Below are 26,080 nucleotides of genomic sequence, written 5' to 3' on the forward strand. Positions count from 1 at the left end.
GAAAAAAACCAATGGTAAGATATAAACAGGTTCTGATAAAAGTTACTGGATTTTTTTCCATAATAATGTTCTTTTCTTCAAGAACATTTAATTGAATTACATCTGTGTATATGCACAACAAAAACCTGAAGAGTTTTTTCCCCAGTGCAATCGAGGACATTCATACATAGCCAGGAGCTTGCAGTTGCCTTCCTGTACATATATGTTGACTTCCATATCATTTTTTAAACTCATCGTGTATGCAATCAGGTCAAAATGATCCCATCTTTTAAAAAGCAGAAACAATGAAATATCAGTTGCATACCTTATACCACCACATTTGTTAAAGCAAATCTTTTGTGTGTTTGTGTGTAAAATGACCTAAGCGTCCTTTTTTAAAACGAGGATATAACCCATCCATGTGAATGATCTTGAAATATTTCTATTGCAGTGTCAACTCCTTATCTTAGCAGCACAGCACATAACCGAAAAGGAAACTTTTCAAAACTGTGTTGGTATTTAATGCCCTTTTGAATAATACCTCCATTTTTGTGAAAGGCGATATCATAGACTGAATACCTAACTACTAAAGTCGCGTATTATGAACATTCTTGTAAATTCTCCTTGCTCTGAAACAGTGCATTTGTAACATATGTTTTAATTTATTTAAGCATTGAATCATTATTTTTTTGCAAGACATAGTCTCATAACTGCAGCGGCGTGTGCATACAAATTGAATAAAGCGCGCTAGCGCGTTATGAAAATTTGTATGCACACACCGCTGCAGTTATGAGACTATATCTTTCAAAAAATAATGATGTATTGCTTATATTTACATTTTTTTAAACTTCTTTTCTTGTCTGCAAATGTGATTTTTACGTCAACATTTCTGTTTTATCCTAAGGGTAAGTTCAAATTAATGGACGACCCACTGTAACAGCCACAACCGTGAACTTTGATTCTCGTTTGTGACGTTGCATTTTACAGCGTTCAACGTTTGTGTCGTCATTATAAAACTAGTCATGTTAATCTTTGATTACCCTGTGTGTGTTGCAGTCTTATAACTGCAGTATCTTTTCACACACTTTACATGCAAAACATATTTGGAATGTAAATATTTAAGTAGTCCTATTAATTTAAAAAGTGAGATTAATCCCAAACAGAACATGTTTGTTAAAGTATAAAAAAAATAGATATTGTTGATTTTAATAGGTTTAACAACATTCATTTCATAAACTTACTTCTGCTAGTATACTCTAAAAGTACTTGCGGACCGGGTTTGTAGATACAATCATTGTCGGTAAAGATGATTGTGGAAACACGGGCTCTAATCCATGACTACCAAACTTTTTTTTACTCCAACTACTACATATAATATAAAAAACCCTGGTTTTAATCTACACAAGTTAGCCTCGGTACTTACATGTAATTACATCTAAAACACTGAACTGAAATTATTACTAACAGTATTTTAAAATAATTGATTTTTTAAAAACACATTAATGAACGTAATAAATGATATAATTCGTTTTCTTCTTAATATCAAGACACGGAAAATTCGCTGTTCTCGTTTTTCTTTTTGAGAAACAATACAATTCTTAATGCCCCTAGACATTGTACACAAGTATAATGAAATTTAATACACCTGAGAATACATATGGGCGGCATTGTCCTTTAAGCAACTTAAATGCATATTATTACGAAATGTAAAAACGGTGAATAAATCGGTAAAGAAACAGTTCCTTGTTCCTGTCCGGGTTTTACTTCACATTACCTTATTTTAAAAGATGAGATTTGCATAAACTATATGTAATTGCATAATGGTTCTATATTCACTAATGATAAGGCCAAAGACATCCAACCGATATAAACACTTTGAAGCTAATTTGTCATACTCATACGTATAAAGCTGACTAAGGACTACATTATACATACACACGTTATATTAATCTTCAATGTGATCAAATCCAAATGTCATTATTGTAAGAAACAAAACAAAGAACTAGTAGACTAATTGTTCTCGAACAATTAGAGGTCTTTCCACCTCGTTGTTTTTTTATGTTTGAAATAAGATTGCTTCAATAGAATAAAGTATTTTTTCTGCGTTACTTTAAAAAAAGTGTCAAACGATTAAGTTTGCAATTTTTTATTGCTTGACCTTGACCTTTGACCTTTATGTGATTTTCATCTGACAAGGAAGACAATTCAATACCAAGTGTCCGATGTATCTAGGATCATTGATTCAAAAGTTATTTGTGTTTTTATTGAATGTTCGAAACTTTCAGGGGCAATAACTGCTAAAAAGGGACTTTGGACCCTGTCGGTATGATAGATTGAAGAAGCGTCTTAGTATACTGAATACATTAGTAAAAGTTTCAAGTCTTTATCTCTAACCGTTAATGAGGAGTAGCGATAACAAGCATTTCGTACATTAGGGGCAATAACTCTATAATTGTTACATGGTAAGGGTCAAAGGGCTATATTTTTAAATGTCTTAAGATGTCCTATTACATCCATGAAAAAGTTTTTCTTTACTACACTAATCAAAAGAGATATAAAAACTCATTGATTAAGAGATTTCCAAATGACCTTGACCTTTGACCTTTATGTCATTTTGTTCGGCCAAGGTAGACGCTTCCTTCCCAAGTAGTCCGAAGTCTTTATGATAAGTAATAAAAAAGTTGGAAGTGATTTTATTGAAATGTAAATACTTTCAGGGGAAATAACCACTAGAAGGGGGGCTCAGATCCTTTCGGTATGAATAAATTGAAGAACCCTCTAAGTGTACTGAAGACATTGGTAAAAGTTCCATGTTTCTATCTCTTATGGTTTCAGAGGAGTAGCGATAACAAGCTTTACATACAAAAGGGGCAATAACTCTGTTTCTATTTAAAAGAAGGAGCCAAGGGGATATATTTTAAAATGTCTTAAGATGTCCTATTACATCCATTAAAAAGTCTTTCTTTACTACACTAAACAAAAGAGATCTTAAAAGTCATTAATTAAGAGATTTTCAGATGACCTTGACCTTTGACCTTTATGTCATTTTGTTTGGCCAAGGTAGACGCTTCCATCCCAAGTGGTCCGAAGTCTCTATGATAAATAATAAAAAAAATTGGAAGTGGTTTTATGGAAATTCAAATACTTTCAGGGGCAATAACTGATAGAAGGGGGGCTCGGATCCTTTCGGTATTAGTAGATTGAAGAACTCTTTAAGTGTACTGAAGACATTGGTAAAAGTTCCAAGTCTCTATCTCTTATGGTTTCAGAGGAGTAGCGATAACAAGCTTTTCGTACACAAGGGCAATAACTTTGTAAGTTCTGGGAGTTATCGAGCAAAGGGTCATTTGGTACCATAACTTTTAATGGCCAATAACATAAAGAAAAAATTGTTTCAATATCTCTTGAAATAAAAAAGTTGTCCCAAGGAAAATAGAAAAGAAAAATTATAAGAATAATAAAAAACATAAGAAATACAAAAGGTCTTTCACCTGAAAGGTGGAAAGACCTAAAAACATAAGAACAACAAAAGGTCTTTCACCTGAAAGGTGGAAAGACCTAATAAGAATTGAAATGTTAAGTAATGAAGAAGATAGGCAACTACTAATTTTGGTGTTAGTTCATACTCATGCCCAGCTAAAGCTGCGTACTCTGTACAGTTATACAATAAAGATTTATGCATGACATTATCATGTCGATTTGCAAATAGAGTTAAACTATTTATACGCAAATTAAACTGCTCATTAAACTGTGCTTTACAAACTAAGAAGGTCAACGTTTCAACGTAATGCTCTCTTATCTTCTTTATGCTCCCTATTTTGAGAGAGAGATATTGCATATTAAGGTTAATGAAAAATTATGTAATTATAATCTGGTTTTAATTGTTTTTGAGATATCGAACATTTTATTCATACGTGATGATATTATACAAAATCATATTTTCTAAAACTGCAAAGCATCTCACCAGTGAGAACATTTCTGAAGCTAGGAAAAGCCTCGTTGTTGCAAATATTTATTGCAATGAAACAGTCTTTATTTTCTGACTTTGTTCAAGAGGGCAATGTACTTAGTCAAATGACGTTTGCTACCAGCACCAATGTAATTTTAAAGCTTTGTGAGTATACAAAATGGTTTTATTTCCTATCGGTATGAAATTTTGATATTTTGTTTGATAATTGTTGCTAATAATAAGTAAAAATAGCCCAGCGTGTTATCGTTTTCCTTTATTTGATCTCCTGATCAAAACTAGCTCAAGGTTGATTTTTTTTTTACACTCTGGAATAATTTTCTCCTTTAGATTTTCTGAAATTCTGATTTCAGGATACAGGCTTGACATATTAGTTTCAATAAGAGATGTATCTGACCGCTTTCAATCAATCTCCATATATTCTAACCAATGATATTATCGGAATCTGGTAAATCATGCTAGAATAATCTTTAATATTAATACAACGCGTTTCAAAAATAAAACTACAATAGGCCTCATCGCTAACCTGAGCAACAATAAGCATGATAAAATCAGCTTCATGGAGTCACAATACAAAATATCTGAACAATGTGGATTAATACATGTAGATCCTATACAAAAAATGTTTCCCCTTGGATATTCTTATATTTATAATTATGTCCCTGATTTTAAAGTCAGATCACATTCAGCACTGCAGTTCTAAAAAGACCCTTTACAATTGTTTGTATACAGGATAAAAACTACATCAAACTCTGAAACCCTGGTGAGGCCCAATAATCGTTCAGGGGCCAACGTTTAAACCATATTAAAGAATCAGCAGTGTATAAAAATGCTTGCTTATAAGTAAAAGCATATATATAATAACATTTCAGTCTTTGTGAATAATTAAACAATGTTTTCCTTTGTATAACTGAATCAAAAACTTTGTCACCACACTTCTCCTAAAGATTGTGAATTGAACAAATTTGAATGTACACTATCTAAAGTTCCTTTCACTAAAGTTACAGCTTTTCTAGGCAAATGCTTTTTAGAAAACGATTCAATGATATTTCCCATATATTCCTATGTAAAAATTTGCCCCCCCCCCTTTTGACCTCATCCTACCCCCGGGAACCATGCTTTGAACAAACTTGAAATCCCACTACCTGACGATGTTTTCGAACAAGTTTCAGCTTTCCTTCCCAAATAGTTCTTGAGGAGAATATTTTTAGAGATTTACTCTTTTTATTACTATGAAAAAAAATGACCCCACCAAACCCCAGAGGGTCATGATTTTTACAACTTTGAATTTTCACTACCTGAGGATGCTTCCATACAGCCTACATGGATTTATATACTGTGCGTTTTGATACTGTTGATTTATTAGTGTTGACTTTGTAGCGTTGTGACAGTGGTCGATGAGCATGATGTAGCACACGTTTGGATCCCATAGGACTGTTTCACTACCACGCCACACCACAACCAGTTCTAGGACTACAGCCCCAGAAATTGTGATGAGGGTGGACTTGTGATTGTCTTTATTAAGCCATCAGCGCAGACGTCCGTATCTAAATGTCGATGGTTGAGATAAGTGGAACCCTATAGCGATAGGATTAGTGGACAAGAAGTGTTCTTGTGAACGTTTGGCAACATATATAATATAAGCATTACAATATGATTGTGTTTGCAAACTGAACATTATTAATAAGATCATTTAGCTGTCTATTATTTATTATTTATACAATTAATTGTCAAGAAAGGAATTTAATTTTTTGGGGATAGATTTAAGTATTTAGTTTTTAAACGATAGTGAGTGTGTGAGTGAGGATGAAAGTTAGTGAGAATTTGTTAATATATTCTATTGATTTATTTTCTTGTAAAAAAATTCACTAATTGAAGCTATCTTGAGTGTAATTTGGAGATCGCATGGCTCAATCACGTTACAAACCCAGTCAGAAGTATACCCCTGAAAGCAGACGCTAACTGTGTATTCGGAATATACAAAGGGTAGGAATTACAGGCAGTAGGATGGTAAGACAAAACACTAGTCTGCTTCACACTTCATCGCATACAGTTGACCTCAAAAGCATTTTCAAAGTTAACCAAAGTAAACCCCGAGTAAACCTAAAGTAAACCCGGAGTGGACCAAAATTTTCAAAACGTAAACACAGAGTAAACCCCAAGTAAACCCAAAAAGTAAACCCAGGGTTTTTTTGAGGTTTACTCTGGTGTTAGGTTGGGTCTAATCGGTACTGTACCTATGTAAAAAGTCGACCCCTCATTGTGGCCCCATTTATCCCTGAGGATCATGATTTTCACAACTTTGAATCTACAATACCCGAGGATGCTTCCACACAAGTGTCAGCTTTTCTGGCCGAAAGGTTAGTGAGATAAAGATTTTTAAAGATTTACTCTATATATTCCTATGTTAAAAGTCAACCCCTCGATGTGGCCCTACCCTACCCCCCAGGGGTCATGGTTTTCACAACTTTAAATCTACACTACCTGAGGATGCTTTCACAAAGTTTCAGCTTTCCTGGCCTAATGTTTCGCTAGAAGATTTTTGAAAATTTCTCGAACATTTTCAATAATTCCTAATTTTCTCCCTTTGAAAAATAGCATAGTCCGTAATTTTCACAACTTTGAATTCTCTTAGACTAAGAATACATTGTACAAAGTTTGGTTGAAATTGGCCCATGGGTTCTGGAGAAAATGTTGAAAATGTCAAACGTTTACAGACAGACAGACAGACAGACTGACGGACAGACAGACGGACGACAGACAAGATGTGATCAGTATAGCTCACTTGAGCTTTCACCTCACGTGAGTTAAAAACCCAATAAAAAAACTCAAAGAGAAAATATTGAGCGAGATACAACTTTCGAATCTATCTTTTCCTATATTTGTTTGTCAATTTTTACTTTTTGTAGAACTTCACCACTAAGCAAAAGATTGGTTATAACTGGTAATTGATTACACCGGCATGAAAAAACAACAACACAATAATCTTTACTGATTTAATGTGGCATATTCGCTAGGGGTTTAATATCCTAACAAAGGTGTTGCTAGCCTTTAGGTATCTTTCACCTGCAAGTCCTGTTTCTATCCTGAGTCAAACACATCTACGTAGAAATAAAGGGAATCATAAGACATGTGAGCCTCGTGCCAGGAACTATACACGTTTATATGATGATGATATGAAAAAACATAACAATCAAACACTGTATGTGCGAGAAGGTTGACTTTTAACATAGAAATATATAGAGTAAATCTCTCAATAACCTTGTAATCATTGTGTTTCTAATTTGTGTATAAAAAGAAACGTTCTTAAATATTTACAAAAAAAAACCCAGACCATATGACAATCATTGTAGAATACGTTCTCAAAACGATACAGAAACTAGAAATATAATAGTATTACATGTTTATTTAGGCATCCTCATAAACTTCATCGGAGTTTGAAAAAGTAAAAATATGCTAGAGTTTTTAATTTAACTCAAATACATTTAGATGGCATTGACAGTTTACTAATGAATATACTTCCGTGATATCAGTTTGTAAAGCTTCCTTGTACCGAGTGATCCAACTGCTAAAATGCATCTAGATTTGAATTTGTCTTTGTATTTCTACGAAATGTTACAAAAATGACCTGAGTTTGATTTGTTCTTTTTTTATTGAAATTTAAAACTTGACTTGTGTTGAAAAATAATGGTTATATACTTACAATTTTCAAAAGTCTACTTACAATCCACCAGGCATCATTTCTTCCATCAAAGCGAGAGCAAAACAATCACATCGTCCGTGTTTTATACACATGTATTATATATACATCGTATGTATTTAAACTTTTTAAATCTGTACTGAATTATTTGTTTTATCATACTTTTATTTAAACCCTTCCGAATAAAAAGTACAAGAGTGTTTCGGAAAGGTGTAATAACGGGTACAATTAAAAATGAAAAAAGGAAAATGATACAGGAGATGTGATAGAGGGGTGTACCTTTGATCATATCAAGTTTGCAAAACACATATATTCTATATAAGATGCAAGTGTATATGATAAAAAAGAGTATAAAATGGCAAACTTATAAGCTTAAATGTACCTCACGTACAATAAAATCTATAGAAGTAAATGTCGTTTTATATTGTAACTATCATATACTAGTAAATGGATTTTTCAAAGTACACATTTTTGCAATCTTACGCCGATGTTTACTCTTAAATTGTAATTGTAACATTACTTTTATATAAAAAGTGTGCAATTGCTGTGAAATGTTATTTGTTTATTATAAAGTGAACGAAATTTAGCATTTTGTTTTCTCCATCCTTTAAAATATGTAAAAAATCAAATGTCTTAAAGTTTAAAGAATTCTGACTTACTGCGATTTTTTTGTTTTGTTGTGTTGTATATAGCAAGGGGTACTGACGATCCAGAAGTCATTAGTTTACTGGTACTTTGCCTTGTTTCTATATACAAATACATTAGGAAATTTAAACACTGTTCGTTATCACTACATTTCATTTAAGAAATATACAAATTGTTTTGAAATCTAACAAATTTACAAACTATAATCATAAGAAATCTATTTCTTTTGTTTGTTTTTGCTGTTGTAGTTGTTTTGGGGGAATTTTTTGGTTGTGTTTGAGCTTAGTGAAATGAAGCAATAAATTTTCTATTTTCAAACAAAATTTGAAATATCGAAAAAAAAAATAAAAAAAATATACCAAGAATGGTTTGGTTTGTTATGTTGATCACATCATGGGTTACTGTTGTTTCTGACTTTATATGTTCAATTGTACTTGCCTCTATTAAAAAAAAGAATGCTGAATTTCTATAATTCATGGCCAGAAAAGTTTTCATACATCAAAACTATTAACAATTTTAAAAAATGTTATACAAAGCGCATGCCGTGCATGATATTTTTCTTTTAAATTTGTTTACATTCAAATTAAATAACACAAGGACAGAATATAATATTTTAAAATATTTATTTCAAAGGTCTTACCTGTTGTCATGCAACCGAATATGTGATGACATGATGTACATTTACATGACTGACTGCACAATTTTCCGTAGGTATGTGGGGGACATACATCAGAGCAATTGTCTCCAGTATACCCAACAGGACAATCTGAGTTACACCATTTAAATAGCATGATATACTATACATGTATTTTTTCTTGAAACAATTTCTTTAAAAAACTGTGACTGTTATGTCTATTTGAGTATTCGCATGTTTGGCTATGTTTTTTTTAATTACCTTTGCAATTGTCTCCATCCCTGAATGCACCGTAACGACAATCATCATTGGAATCGTTTTTAACTCTGTAAAAAATGTTTTTAAAAATTGCATGATTCATTCATAAATTACCATAAAAAGATGTTGTAATGCTTGGTTAAAATATTTCAGGTTTTTTGATAAAGAGCAAAACCAAAGCGATGATCAATGATGTACAAATACTTTTGAAAAAGAGATGTCCAAATAATGAATAACGTAAGGATTTTACACGTCCTCAAAAACCATCTTTGCATGTTGATTGTAATTTTTGGTATGAATAGTTTCTCTTCTGGTGTGTACCGATATTTAAATCATTAATCATACTTCCTCAAATTATTTTTATTTTACGGATGTCAATAACAGGCAACTTACAGACCCTGAAACTTACTACTACACCACACGCTCGCTACGCGCTCGCTAAACGGTTGACGTGAAACGCTGAACGATTTACACGAAACACTGACCGGTTTACACGAAAGGATTCTCGCACGAAACGATTTGCTTTTTCCCCACATTGATATGTTTATTGGTTTTAGAGAATACGATGTAAAAATACTAACAGTAAATAAACCTGTAAATGTTCCGTACATAATATCACTAAAAAAACGCAATCGATTAAAAAATAAAGAAAGTTGTCATTACTATTTCGGACAGAACAAAAAATAAATGATTTAAATTTTTGTCTCAATATTCGTATACATAACCGGCGCCACGCATAACGGCGTACAATATATCTATCATAATCTATTTGAATTTAGTACAGTGCATATAGATTCCCATAGTAATTAATTGCATGTGTACATTTTAGGAAAATTTCAGTGTGTTAATTACTTGTTGTTTTCCGTTATCAGTGTTTGAATAATTAAAATAATAACTTAAAGAAATATTTTTAATCGCGATTCAGAAGAATTTACTTCCTGCATTTCATTTAAATGAACAGAATATTTCCTTTCTATGTTTACATTTAATTTGTTTTCAAATTAATGTTAAATAACCTTTATTGAAATTGTGTGCATCGTCAATTCCGACTACCGTGAAGTCATTTAATTTCTATTGGCTATGACAAAAAAGAGACGAGTGACCATCCAATGAAAACGAATATAGTGAGTTTGATTGACAGGTTATGCCAGGTGCAGGTCTTATCCGATGTCCGAGGTTATATGTACTGGTTGTACACAGCCGAATAGTCTCAGTAACTAGTCTTCTTTCAATACACGTACTTTTCTTTTGTTTGTTAAAAATTAATTCAATTTGTAAAAAGATAAGTATATCATTTCTTATAGATTTTTTTCACGAGAATATGTCATAGGAGTTTTGCCAATCACAAACAGTTTAAAGTAATGTTTAACACGAGCGCTATTTTGAAACAATTAAATTGTCAGAGAGTTCCGAATGAAATATGATGAACGTTTCACACGGTTCTCGCACGCTTAGCCCGAAACGATTTACACGCTTTGCCCGAAACGCTGCACGCTATGCCCGAAACGCTAAACGGTTTACACGAAACGCTTTCCGATTCACACGAAACGCTAAACGGTTTACACGAAACGCTAAACAGTTTACACGAAACGTTTCTCGCACGAAAGTCGCGCGCTTTCGTGGTGTAGTAGTACGTTTCAGGGTCTGTAGTCAAAAAAATCAGAGACTTTAGTCGAGCGATGGTCGAGTCCTTGTTTATATGTTTTGAAGTCAATACAACTCACTTTTGGTAAGCTTGTAGCTTACTTTTGTAAGTTATCAGTTGCATGTATTGTTTTTTATTATTTGCTAAGCCTTACCATGTTTAAATTAATTGTAAGTTGCAAGTCAGTACTCCAGAGAGAATCACGAATTATTAAAAATGTGTTGGTATCTTTAAAAAAAAATATTTCTCAGAAGTCAATCGGCTGGAAAAAAAATTGTAACTTGTGTGAGGGCATTCTTAGATTGTGTACAATTCGTGATTCCTGGGGGTAGGTTTTGGCCACAATGTCTGTGTATGGGGGGATATTCACATAGGAATATTTAAAGAAAAATCTTTACAAATATTCCTTTAAAAACCAACTGGCCAGAAAAGCAGCTTTTGTTGAAGCATCCTCATGTTGTGTAGATTCTAGTTTGTTTCAAAAATGAGGTAGGGTGGGGCCACCATGGAGACTAATTTTTACCTAGGAATATTAAGAGAAAAATCTTTTAACATCTTTTAAAATCTTTTTAAGGATGACGTTTACTCAGAATGAAAAAAAAATCCACTGATGATAATGAAAAACCATCTATTGTATGTTATAGACCTTTGATTGTAGTGTTGTTTCTCACTTTCAGAAAAGTAGGTCAATGGCCTACTTTTTGAGTTAATGACCATTGAATATTTTTTGAAAAATCAAGAAAAATCCCGTAAAATTTTACACCACGATTGAGATTTTCTTAATTGTTAAAATATTACAAATAATAAAACACTTTAAAAAATAAAATACAGTTTATGAATGGTAGTGGCACTAAAAAGATACAATGCATGAAGATTTCAGCAACAATTTTTAAAAATATTCTAGTCCGAATTTCCTCTATCAGTTTTAAAATTCATACCCATTATTGATCTGATTTTACAAAAATTTGAATGATGATAATACAAAAACATTTATAGCATTATATTACTTATTTTGACCTTATTCTGTTGGCATAAAATCTATATGAGGTCAATGATCAAAATTTTGAGATATGGTGTCTTTTATCGTTTTTAAGCATTTTTCAATATTCGTGAAAGTCGTGTCATAAGATTATTCTAATGAATAAGTGAGGTTAGAACTAACAGAAAATATGCAAAATTATAAATACTAAAATATAAAATCTTAACTTTCAATATTAGAGTACTACCAAAAAAAATTTAGCGGAAAACAAAATCTGCAAAATTTAGTCCGAATTTCCTCTGTTTGGCTAAAAGTCTATTTTTGTTTGAGCCTAATTTCATAATATAGTAAAAATACCGATTGTTTTGTCAATAATAATTCATTTCATAAATACTTTTTGTGTTTAGAACAAATTTGACTCATTAAATTGAATTTTATAACAATCCGAATTTGAGAACTCAAACCCTGAGTAAACAACACCCTTAAAACCATTTGGCAAGAAAAGCTTTTATTTGTATGGAGGCATCCTCAGGCAGTGAAAATTCAAATTGCTCAAATCATGATCCCGGAGGGTAGGGTGGGGACACAATGGACGTGCGTTCGATTACTAAAAACTAAATGACTACCCCACATTTCCCCCGCCAGAACACAGGGGAAATGAATTAAAATTTAAAGGTTTTTTAATCCTACATGCTTATCCTAACCATGTTGGATAGATTACAAGTGGCAATTCAATACCTCCATATCTCTATCAACAGACCCTGTACCCTTGGTATAGATTCCATGATTTCACAAAGCTAAAAAATGCCTCTTTGTTCACCATTGCCATGTACTTACATTGCCTTTTTATAAGTTTAGTAGTTGTGAGGAATATTTTTTGCCTTTAATAAATGCCTTATTTTAGAGTAGAATATTTTAAATGAAAGGATAGTCACTTTAGTACCTCTACAGCTATACCCTAGTATCAACCCTTCAACCCTAGAACCGAAAATGGTAAAATTTTAAAGTAGAATAATACTTTTTGTCTTGATCATGCCTTGGCTTGCTTGCTAGATGCCTTGTCGTTAAGACATTTTTTAAAGGAAATAGAGCATATATGCGCTCAAGGGTCCTACTCTAACAACAAAACCCCGGACTTAGAGCCATTTGTTTCACAATTTTACTTTGTAAGGGTAAAAAAAAGTTCTGATATCAAACATCATTGGCATTATAATTTTGTTATTCGATTTTCGGATGAATGTTTAGATAATCATTTTTTGAAAAAATGCAATAACTTTGACCCAAATTTTAAGAAGGAGTCATTAATTTAACATTTTTGTTTACCTCCTTCTCGAAATAAATCACATTAAATTTGGTCAATTTAGTCCTTGTTGCTACATAAACAAGAAACTGAAAATGTTCTAATGTCAAACGACGACGCACACTGGCAGAAAAAAACCCAGCTAATCTAAACAAATAGATCTAAAAAAAATGTTATCGTAAACTTGCACACGAAGTTAGTTTAAGGTTGGTTTAAACAAAATTAAGATGAATGCAAAACATTCATTCTTAAAGTGCAACGAATGTCTGACAAAAACATATGGCTATAAAACTAATGCACAGTCTTATTTTCATTTTAGTAGAACATATTTAAAACCACTATATTTGTGCAAAGCATATTGGGTTAAAATTTGGTGTTATGATGTGAAATTATCTGTTCTTCTTTATAAGAAACCATAAAACGCCCAAGCATACAAAAGATCGTAAATGATGTAGAAAGATTTCTTTTGTATAACTTGTATATCATGTTTTATTAGAAAAATATGTTGTTATTTTAAAATCCAATTTAGCAATACCTGCATATTTTGTAAAAAAAAAATATATATTTTTAAAACTAAATATAACTTCGTATGTATTTTCTGCCTTGGGAACATAAAAATGTATTCTTTTAAAAAGAGTAAATTTGTAATATATTGAAAATGCAATAACATTCGACCGCATCTACGCCCTTATTAATAACACGGATATTGTAGGCCAAATTCAATTTGTCAGATTCACATGATTGATTATTTGTTGTACATGGACTTGTTTATACATCTAGCCTGCTTATTAAAGTTGATGTTCAAACGAATATGGTTGTACTTTTTTATATACCTGACAAGTAAGATAAAGGGTTTTTGTGATATAACCTGTGATTTTAATTGATATAGGAAGAAATTTAGAAATTTGAAGATAATGAAAACAGATGTGGCCTATCTTAGTTACATCTGTATTCAAAAATTTTCATTAACTAAAGATGAGAAATACAAAACTTTTGCTTTCAAACAAAGCAATAGAATGAAGCTGATATGAATGAATTACTATTGAATAAGGTCGTTTTGTGAATAGAACAAAAATTGCTTGTAAATCATCAACCATCAACTACACTACTGTTCAAACAGTTCTTTTCTTACTAGCAGAATAGAGCATTGTACAACGGCTTGGCATACTGTTGTACTATATGCATCATATGCTTATTATCAGCTTGATTTTGGTATTGTTAGATGTTTTACAGCATGTAAAAACACATTGGTTGTAAATATACTTTAACAGTACGTGCTGACTAGATGTGAAAATGACATTATCATTTAACAAATTATTATTATTTTATACACGTCCGTTAAAAGGTTTGTTGAATTCAACATTTATCACCATTTATCACAAGACGTAATCATAAATATTAATTTGAAATACGGTCAAGAAATAAATTAAAGTAAATTTTTAAGTTTACTGGGTTTTTTAAATTAATTCATTACATATCTACTGATTTACTTGAAAATATTAGGATTTTTTAAGACTGGTTGAATGACTTGTTGCAATTATAAAACTGAAAGAACCTCTGGGTTATTGTTTTGCATGACCTCACAATTTTCTTCTGTATAATTTTTTTTTGTGGCGCATGAGATAATTGCGTAATGGTGAAATTCAATGCTTCTCGACATTGTGTGTGATTAGGATGAATGCCGTTATGCACACTGCCACACATTTCTCAACAACTTGAACGCTGAACAATGGGAAACATGATATTGCTGAATAAAAACCGTAAAAATTTAGAATGCGTTATCATATGTCCCCAAATTTACAAAATGGTCATCTTTTCATAATCCAAAACCAGAAATGGCTGGTTGGTTATTTTAAACACTTTGTCACTATTATATACATTGCATTGGATGAATAGCAATATGCTAATTCATACATAGTGCATTAACAAAAATACACAGTAACAAGGGTAAACATTTTTCTTAGATCATGACTAGATACAATTCAGATGAACATTTGTTATTTTCATAAGATTTTACCAGGTAAAGTATATCAGAAATAATTATTGACACGTGCATTTATATTTGTAATCATTTAATATGTATTCATTATTGGCACAATGTTTTGTTATGGCTGGGGTAACAAGTAACACAACACTAATGTTTTCAGTAAAAGGAATTTCAGTTGGAATTCTTGTGCGCTATATAATATCCCCGAGAAAACCATGAGTTACGCTTGTAGGATACACGCTACTTTTGTAAAGAGTCAATTTCGAAACCATAGAGATGACGTGAAAACGCTTGTAAGCATAATAACACTTGTTATTCTTACTTATATTTTGCAAACCAGTATACATGTATATATATATATTTTAAATATGCAAAACAACTATTTATAAGACTTAATACTTTTATTGCATGATTGGTGGGGAAATACGAAGATTTATTCCTGTGTGGAAAATTATATTTCCCGAGATCGACGCCCGAAAGAAATATGATTTTTTAGGGGGGATACATCTTCATATTTCCCTTACAATCATGCCACAAATTGTATGCTATACCGAACGACAGGTGAGGATTTAAAATATATCAAATTTTAATCGTTTTTTAAATCCAGTAAAGCAATAACGTAGTTAATGTTTACCGGTTTCTTTTTATGCCAGTTTTATAACATAAAAAGGATTTAAAACATTTTTTAATAGAATTAATCATTGCATCACATCGAATGTTCATCCTGTGGATTTTTCATCACTACACTGTATGCAATGAAAAGTCGAGGGGGTAGGATATGATGAAAAATATGACGATGAGAGAGAAATATGAAGTTTATTGACCTGACACGTGGTTGTCTAGAACCAATCAGATTTCGCATTATATGGCATAATCAAAAATCAATAGCATTATGAACAAGGTTGTCTAAAATGACCTTTGAAAAATGATAACTGCAGAATACCGGCTTTAACGAACATCAATTAAATTATACACACTGAAACATATTTTAGAAAACATCCCAGTTATGTATAACTTTCCTTTTGTTGCTTTGAATTCTGTAACCAAAACTAAGCCTTGAGGTATGGTCTATTTTAAAACCGTATTTGGTTTCAGACATGCGCATTAAAGGAGAGGTGTTGTCCTTGAGCCCGCTACCGCTTAAGGACTAGGTTTGAGTGAAGCTGCTAGTTTTGCAGAGGAAATACAATGGTTGTGCATACACAATTGTGTTTTTTGCTCCTTGGAACATGTTTGGTCTCTCTTCTTCTGCTTCTGGAGTGTGTAAGTACCAAGTTTGAATTCAAATATTAATAATGAGTTGTGATTCGTTTCAATCTAGACTAAGAACTGGAGGAATAGTGATCAAAGTATCATTATTTTTATGATAATATCATAGTTAAATTTCATGCTCTGCGTTATTGATATTATTTTAATGACACTGAGTAAATTTACACACAAATGTTGTTTTAATAGGTGATGTCTGAAGACGTGCAAAGCATAAAAGAAATGCAAAGAAACAAACTTCTTTTCATGTCTTACTGGTTAATCCAAATACATATTGTTAACAACTTACCATACATCTAAATATCTAAAGCAAGAATACATGTAGTAAAGTATTTTCATCTTAAAAAAAAGTCGAGTGCGACCATTAGCTACGAAAAGAAAGGTTATGTGTGTCACAAAAACAGTTTAATGATTGCATCTTAAACGAACTCTCTAAAATACTTTGTCTCGATATTTTATACAATCGTTTCTGAACTTGTTTAAACCAGTCAAGATAAAAAAAAGTTACGATTGACTGCTTTCAGGTTAAAATACAGTAATGTCTTGCTCATTAGATATCCCTTACCTGTTGACTGGCTGTGGTGGCTTTTTAAAATGTTTTTTTTTTCAAATCTATTGTGCTCGGTAGGATAAAATATTCGATGCAGTAAATCTTGAATGATGTTCTTACTTTTACATTACAGAGTTAGCTATACTTTGAAAGCATATATGGAGATTAAAAAACAATGGTGGTAGTTTAAGAAAAAAAGTAAATTTAATGCGCATAATTTATAAACGTATGTCTGTTTTAACATGAGTGTTCATTATAGAACCGTTGACTTATTCTGTCGTTTGAAACTGCTTTGCCAAAAACATGGCCTTGATTTCGTGCAACCCTATCGGTGCATGTGTTTTAGGTTTTTAGGTCTGTCCCTGTAACTGGAAAAGATTATTTTGATCTACTTTACATAACTTTTTATATTCAAAACAAGGAAGCAATATAAGTACATGTGTGCACATGATAATAAATAAACACTACTATATATGAACGATTACATCTATGCAAACGATTTTGAAACATATTCATTGTAGTGTCGTCTCTTTGTACCAGCAGCTTATTACCAGAAACGAGAATTTTTAAACTGGTTGTTATTTTAATATCCTCTTTAGTAATACCTACATATTCTGTAAAAGCACCGAATACTCGACTGAATTTTTAACATATTGAGAACATTCTTGGGTATTCTTCTCACTTTGAAGCAGTCCATTTGTACCATACTAGTACAAGTATGTATCATATTTGTTAATTCTGTACATCTTTGTCTTGATAAATCGGTATTTTTGATCGGCTTATTTAATAAGCGCCACGTTTCCATTTACCTCCTTATATGCAACTTCAACAGAGTATGACACGGGTCCAATTCAAGTCATAATAGTTCCAGGTGTTCATCGACTCTGATGATAATCATGGAGAGTGAATGTCTGTCGTTGTTAAAATGTACGCAACATTCTCTTTTTCCTTTCACGCACTTCTGTTTCAACTCCACCTTCCTTCTCACATCCGGTCCCATAAGGTCCAATCTTGATTAAGGACTTCTCCACATCAGCAATTTAGCTAGAATTACATTTCGCGATATTATTATTGATAAAGGAAAGTCCATGTACTCTGTGGTACGGGTATTGCTCATGTTTGTTTGAAAACAATTGCTTTGAGATTCCTGAAAAGTACTTACTTTAAATAGTTAAATAGATTTTCGTATCATTTTTTCATATTAATTTTATGATTGAATCCATCAATATGTCACTTTAATTGTTAGTTTCGTTTTGATGAAAAGTAAATTAAAAAAAAAAACTATTTAAAACAAATAATTTCAAAAGTAAAAATCAATTGCATTTATCATAACGCCTCCAATACTATTTTATAAAAGTCCACTTGGGGTTATATGGGGTGTTTTGATATTTAATTTATTTAGATCCTCGAGATCTTTGTTCCAACATGCCCACACCTGGTGGGTGCTCTAGCCAATGTCTAATACTCTACATGGGGAGTAGCCCGTGTCCCAGTCTGAATAAAAAGAGGAGGCAGAAAGACAGCTTCCAGATGACTACTCTTTTATTAATTTAATATGAAATTTAAACAATAAAGATCAATATTAATTACAATGAAATTATAAACATTAATAGTTATTACAAAAATCTCTGAAAATAAAATATTAGTTGAACCCTCTGAATCTATTAACTTTACTATTGAGAATGCGCGCAAACGTTATAATTCATCTTACCTGTATAAAAAGAGGAGGCAGAAAGACAGCTTCCAGATGACTACTGGAGAGCTGTGTTTCCCGCACCCCCATTTTAAACGCATGGACACTGGGCTACAACATTCTCCTCCTAATAAGTTAATGCGATTAAGTGCATACTAGTGATCTGACGCACCCAGGTCAGTAAAAGCGTTTTATTTAGATTTCTGACCCGGCATCGACAGGCTCATCACTGGAATTAATAACACATTTTTCCATGAACATGAATAAACATACAATATCTATTCAACGCAAGTACTTTAACCAATTTCTATAGAATTTCCGTTATGATACATTCATGTACTCACTTTGCCAGCCACTCCCCCAAAATAAATACTATCTCTTTGATCAGTTTTGCTTACGTACAATATGACTATCTGAGCCCTTCTCTTACTTCACCTAACACCCTATACAGCTAGGCATTTACCCAGGGGTCATAATTTCAGAATTTTAATTAAAAGCCTCTTTTCTCATTATTATTATGCATTTGTTTTTTTCTAAAAGCTCATTAAAAGTTGAGACAATTTAACGTAACTGCGAGATTATTACCCCCTCCCCATCGCAAAAACTGGAAACGACGACCAAAGGTCACTAGTTTAAAGGTTTTGATTAGGCCTACTAATCCTAAGCATAATAAGATTACAAGTTGCAAGTCAATCTTCCCATCCCGTCATTAAAAACAAGAGGCACAGGGGCCACATCGCTCACCTGAGCAACAATTGCCTTAATTCTGATCAAATTAGCATTACAGTATCAAAATAACTTGACAACTAAGTACAGTAAATCTTGCTAAAAAAATTGAAAATCTGCCAATTTTTATCCACTTCTTTTTGTTGGTAAATACCAAGCCCCTTTTGTTGTTGTACCTGTAAGAAGATTTTTCTCTATTCCTATATACCCCCCCCCCCATTTCGTGGCCCCACTTTTCTCTATGGAATCATGGTGTCATCAAACTTAAATCTGCATCACCTGTGATTTCACACTAAGAACTGAGTTTAGGACCGAAAACTTTCCCAGAATATTTTTAAAGATTTTCTCTATATATTCCTATGTAAAAATGCATCCCCCATTGTGACCTTACCCTACCCTTTGACTATTATTAAACAAACTTGAATCTATACGATCTGGGAGTGCTTCCACTCAAATTTGGGCTTTCCTGGCCCAATAGTTTTGAGAAGAAGATTTTTAAAGATTTTCACTATATATAAAAATTCATTCCCCATTGTAGCCCCGCCCTACCCCCAGGGACCATGATTTGAACAAACCTGAATCTACACTACCTGAGGATATTTCCATTTTATTTTGGGCTTTCCTGGCCTGATAGTTTTTGAGAAGAAGATTTTTAATGATTTTTTCTATATATTCCTATGTAAAACTCGATACCCCTACTGTGGCCTCACCCTACCCACAGGATCCATGATTTAACACAATTAAATCTACACTACCTGAGGATGCTTTCACTTTAATTTGAGCTTTCCTGGCCTAATAGTTTTTTAGAAGAAGATTTTTAATGATTTTTTCTATATATTCCTAGGTAAAACTTAATCCCCCAATTGTAGCCCCACCCTACCCCCAGGGACTATGATTTGAACAAACTTGAATCTACACTACCTGAGGATGCTTCCATTTTAATTTGAGCTTTTCTGGCCTAATAGTTTTTTAGAAGAAGATTTTTAATGATTTTTTCTATATATTCCTAGGTAAAACTTGATCCCCCAATTGCAGCCCAACCCTACCCCCAGGGACTATGATTTGAACAAACTTGAATCTACACTACCTGAGGATGCTTCCCTTTTAATTTGAGCTTTTCTGGCCTAATAGTTTTTAGAAGAATATTTTTAAAGATTTTCTCTACATATTCCTATGTAAAAATCTATTCCCCCATTGTGGCCCCACCATACTACCGGGGACCACACTCTGCTCACCATTCCAATACAGTCAATGTGACTGTTAAATATCCAATAAAAGTGAAGAATATTTTAATAAATAGTCAATCCATGTTCACAGTATTTCGAATAATAATATGTCTCAGTACCGAACTTGTGATCATAAATTCATACATTTTACACTTTTTTGTCCATGTTGACTTTCTTAGTGTGACAGTTCACTTACTTTGTCTGCTGAATGTCTGTTTAAAAGTATACTACTCAAAAGAAATAAATAAACAATATGCACTTTATGAGCACCAGAACCCTAACCTAATACAAACATTCTAACCCTAATGCTGTATTTTTTTTTCTTCAAATTTTAGATAAAATAATATATTTTCTTATTGCTATCATGCATTAGTTGCTTGCTTAATGCCTAGTTGTAGAAACTTTTTTTTTAATAGTTGAAGCATATTGACTATATGATCACAAGAGCCCCACCCTAACACGAGAGCACCTGCCCCGAGCCATAAATTTTACAAATAATTTTGATAAATAAAGCAAAAATATTTATGGTAAAGGCATAACTACGTGTCTTGTTTGTTTGATGAATGTCCAGATTTAGAAAATATATTTTTGTACAAAATGGATCAATTTTTTTAACTAAGTTTTAAGGATTAGAGTTTTGAATTATGCACTTTTGCTTACCTTCTTTTCGAAATACATATCAAATATAAGTTAGTTACATTGTATTTAAATCTTTCTCCATGCCATGAATGCGCATAGGGCCGGAGCTTATCCTTAATTTCCGTGGTGCTAAGTGGATTAGAGTCATTGACTCCCCCTGGATGGGACACCAGTCCATCGCAGGTTAGCCCACATCGTAAGCCGGTACCCAATTTCAACTTAGTGGACTGAGACAATGTAGATAAATAGCCTTGTCAAAGTGTACAACACACAACATCAAGTGGCCACAGTGGGGTTTGAACCAGAGACCTGTCGGATACTGGCCTAACACCCATAGCCACTGAGCCATTTGCTTTACACATATCACATATCAAAGCAAATGTATCTTATTAGTTTCAGAAAATCAGAAAAGAAACAGAAAATGTTCAAATTATTAAAAGATAGACCTAAAGAATTGTTGCACAGTGGTTTTAAAGAAAATATTCTGTAATATTCCTGGAAAACGTCCAATCTTTTCCAAAAATCATGAATTTAATTTTGGTATTGTAAGATGTTTTACAGCATGTAAAAACACTTTAGCTGAAAATATCTTTAACAGTACGTGCTGATTAGATGTAAATATAACATAATCACTTTACAAATTATCATTATCTTATACATGTCATTCAATGGATTTGTTGAATTCACAATTCATGGACAGCATTTAGCCTAAATATTTACTTAAAAATACTGTAAAGATATGAATGAAAGTATGATTAGTTTAAATGTTTGAATAATTTTTTAATAAAAAGATGTGTAGATTTATTAATTTAGTTTAAGATATTTGATTTTATTGGTTTTTGTGTCGATCATAATTATGGTTGTATTTGTCGTATTTCAAATACCTAGCCAAATGTTGTGCATTTCAATATATTTTGAGATGTCCCACTTAAGATTTCTCCACCCTTGATGTTTTTTATGGTTACTGAATATTCCTTATTTTACGCGAGTACTTAATTCCGCAATTCAAGGGTTTTCCATCAATCGCGAGAAAATAAAATTGCAAACGTCGAAATTTTAGTATAGTTTCATGTAGTTTACATATGTTCGAAAATTAAAAGCGAGATTTATAAATTCTCTCGATTTTACGCGGATATTAATTCCTCGCGTTTAATTAGGAATTTACAATAAATCCGTGTGATATTTGTTGTAATTTGAAGATTAATATGTTAACATTTAAATTAAACTTAAAAAGCATTATGTTGCAAATATTTTGTTTATGCTGTAGGAGCTAACCCAGGTACACTATCAGGGCAATTATAGCGACGAATTCTCTCCAATCAAACTTCACATTTTTTTTACTGATTTCTATATGATAAAAGTAATTTTTTAAAGAAAATAATTGCAATCCATTATTTCATGTATTTTAACATTTAACGGCCATTTAGACTTACAAGTATGAAATTTATCACATTTAGAGTGAATTTTGATGCAATTTATCAACCATGAATAAGTACAGTTTAGCAACATAAACCGTTTATAACTTTTGAAATAATAGTGCAAACTCACTAAAAATTGATACGTTTGTTACCCATCATAGCTCCTATCGAAATCTGCTAAGAAATGTTAACCTTGCCTGGTAAAAAATTATGAATTGTAGTCTCTGTCAACTTTTCCTATGTACTGTTTTATCAATTTGTTCATAGAATTCAGCGAATCAATCTACTCTCTATAAATTGTTTAGTTTTATTGTCATTTCACTCTACAACACAAGATAAATCAAGAAATATTGGCAAAACTATGCATCACATAACAATGCAATTAGAAAATGATTTAATTAATCACATATTTCAATTTTAGGAATACCGCTATTTTAGTTTTTTCTTAATCTGAAGTGCGGAAAATGACAATTTCTTATATATTCCTAAAGTAAGTATACTTTTATTTTGAGATAGCATATTACAAAAAACCAGATTGTCGATTTTCTTGAAACTCCGCAACTATATAAATTTGAGAGTTTTGATATTACAGTTTTTCCGTAAAAACCTCAAATTTGCCCAATTAAAATCACGACACATTTTTTTTTTAGAATAATTGAGAAGAATGTATAAGAACTTTAATAAAGTAAATGTTTTAGTGTTATGATATCATTATTCATATTTCTCTTTGTTATATTGATTAAAAAAATAGGTAGTGATTTAAAAACCTGATAGAAGAAATTCGGGTTAAAATATTTGATAAAAATTGTTACTGAAAAGTTAATGTTTTGTATTTAATTATTTTTAATGCGTTTTTAATTAAGAAAATCTCAATCATAGTGGAACATTTTTACTGATTTTTCTAAATTTTCTAAAATATCCCATGGCCATTTACTCTATTAAAAAGGTTATTGATTTACTTTTTTTGAAAGTGAAATATAACATAGCAATCGAAAGTCTATAAAATACAATAAATGTTTATTCTTTATTATAGTGGATTTCTCTCATTCTGAGTAATCGTCATCCGTTAAGAGGTTCGCTCCTCTGTATGGGGTAGCCATTTTGGGTCACATCTAGTCTGAACATTCTTCCTATCTTATATCTACTTGTATATTTATATTTTATAATACCACATAAACAATTATATTTAAATAACTAAGTAAACACTACATGTTTACAGAAATTAGTAATGGACAATACTAGGGGGGGGGGGGGGCCTCAAGAGGAAAATTAACATTTATCATAACTCAATAGTTATAGAGTATTGTAACTGTAGCTCCCTAATTTTAAGTGCGGATCAAACTTTCAGATGTTTACGCACTGAGATATGAATTGGAACACATTTTTTATTATTTCTATTGATATACATATAGATTGGTATTTTAGCTATATTTTAAAAAAGGACAAGAACAAATAAACGTTTTGCCTAAAATTAAATTAAAATTAAATATCTTAAAATTTTCTTTTTGTCTCTGATGACCTCCAACCTTTGAAAATGTCCTTGTCAGAAATTGACCACAATTACAAAGTTTTGAATTGTCTTGTACTAAAATTGTTCTATGCTATTTGAATAAATCTTCTTATAATTTTCACTTTTTATGAATATTAAAATTTCATCAACGTAATTTTAAACTCTGAAACATCTACGAGAGACTACGCCTAATACCTACCCTTGCCCATGGTCATCTACCTAAAACATTATTAGCTTTAATGTTATATAGCCACGATTTGTTTAATTCCTGTTCAAACATACAATGTCACATGTTTAGAGAAAGATGGAAAATTATCGTAATAGCACATTTTTACAACAAAAAAAGCAACTAAAAATACCAATTTTCAAGATAGATATATAAAGTTACGTGTACTATGAACTATATTTCTTAAACCACTAATGATTCCGAAAAAAAACACACGACTGTATAAAATATCAAAATTTAGGAAAATGAAATTTTAGCAAAATGACTGCCAAAAACCTTTCTCTTTTTTTGTAAATTAAATGGGAGAATATTAATAAAAACATGAAAAAAAACTAGATGCTGTCATTAGACAGTGATACCCGCGCCAAGTGCCCCTAAATAACACTGTTTTGTACCAGTTTAATAAAAAATGAAGGCCACATGCAAGCTCCGGTAATACATTCAAAAATTATAATTTTCATAACTGAAGGATGAGATCCCTTCCCATATGATAATACACATGAGCAGCACTTTTTGTGCAATTTGGGGTTGAACTGTTTGCAGTGATTTCTCAGTTAATCAATAATCTTAACATTTCATGTCATAGAAAGTGTAATGGTCTATATAATTGTTACAAATAAAATTAAAAATTAAATTATGCCCCCTCCCCGTGGCGGTTGCCGGTTTTAGATTTGCATGTACATTATCGTGTGCACAGATTTAGAGAAGGGATGGGAGTGAGGGGTCCAGACCCCCCCCCCCTCTCCCCATGAAAATTCATTTATATCAATCGTAAAATTACCAAAAATATACCTTGGACCCCAATGCTCTTACAGACATGTAAACGCTCTAACCCATTGTGTCTCAATGTTAGGTAACTTTATTTCGGGGGTAAATATTTAATTAATATTTAATATACTTTATTGTTTATCTCAATAGGAAGTATACATCACAATATGCAGGTGTCATGCACCACCTTCAAGCTCTTATTTACCTAATAAAAAAGTGCGAGTGGATTTGAAGAATAGGTCATAAAAATACATGCAAGTTATAAATAACTGATCTTTGTCTGAAGTTACGTACACAACACAGGTCTGCAGGTCTCATTAGCGGGTACTAGTTTTACCCTCGATTAGATGGGTTCACGTGTATACATACATGCATGTGTTTTCCATATGCAGAAAAGGATTAGTTAAGATCAGCTAAAGGAATTCATTATTGTGTTTTATATGGATTATCATTATGATGTTGACCAATATAGGTAAGCATAATACATGTAGTAGCAGTAGCACAATATAATGAGATGCCAGCATACATAAGTTCTACTTTCACTTTCTAAATGTGATATCCCTTTGACAGCATACTGTATCATCATCTTTTAATATTTAATATTTAAATAAGCTTATCATCGTTACCTATCCTATCGCTTTTGTAAAGTTTCTGTCATTTTAATTGCAAAAGTTATTTTTTTCATTTGTCTGACTTGCACTATTGAGTTGACCCCATATGGACCCTGTATAAACAATTTCGTATTAAATTGGTGTATTACATGTAAGTGTAGACACCTCTCATTTTTATATGAGTTATAATAGGAAGGAGGGAGTATTTCTTTCTTAATGTACTATAATGCATCAAATACAATGTAGGCCATGACCTTATGGGACTGTTCTGGCCCCACGAAACAGGAAAATACAAAATATCTTCTAATGTCATTATGATGCATCATATGGTGTAATGTACATTAATGACCATT

At 31.9% G+C, this 26,080-nt stretch overlaps 1 protein-coding gene and 1 long non-coding RNA gene across 2 annotated transcripts in view; one reads left to right on the forward strand and one right to left on the reverse strand.

Annotated features, from left to right (window-relative positions):
• Window positions 1–6,895: 6,895 nt before the first annotated feature.
• LOC136270848 (uncharacterized) lies at window positions 6,896–9,520 on the reverse strand. The gene is made up of 5 exons (XR_010708718.1): window positions 9,388–9,520; window positions 9,187–9,251; window positions 8,932–9,057; window positions 8,651–8,731; window positions 6,896–8,392 (listed from the first exon to the last, which is right to left on the reverse strand). It is a non-coding gene; the product is annotated as an uncharacterized lncRNA (long non-coding RNA).
• Window positions 9,521–16,188: 6,668 nt separating this feature from the next.
• Window positions 16,189–26,080, forward strand: part of LOC105334969 (ankyrin repeat domain-containing protein 17) — a 776,771-nt gene continuing 766,879 nt past the window's right edge. The window contains exon 1 of the mRNA XM_066069666.1: window positions 16,189–16,357. Coding sequence (XP_065925738.1) covers window positions 16,283–16,357 — 75 coding nt within the window. The 5' untranslated portion in view covers window positions 16,189–16,282. The remainder of the gene's footprint in view (window positions 16,358–26,080) is intronic.

This window comes from Magallana gigas, chromosome 8 (assembly GCF_963853765.1).
Source record: "Magallana gigas chromosome 8, xbMagGiga1.1, whole genome shotgun sequence".
Lineage (NCBI taxonomy): Eukaryota > Metazoa > Mollusca > Bivalvia > Ostreida > Ostreidae > Magallana > Magallana gigas.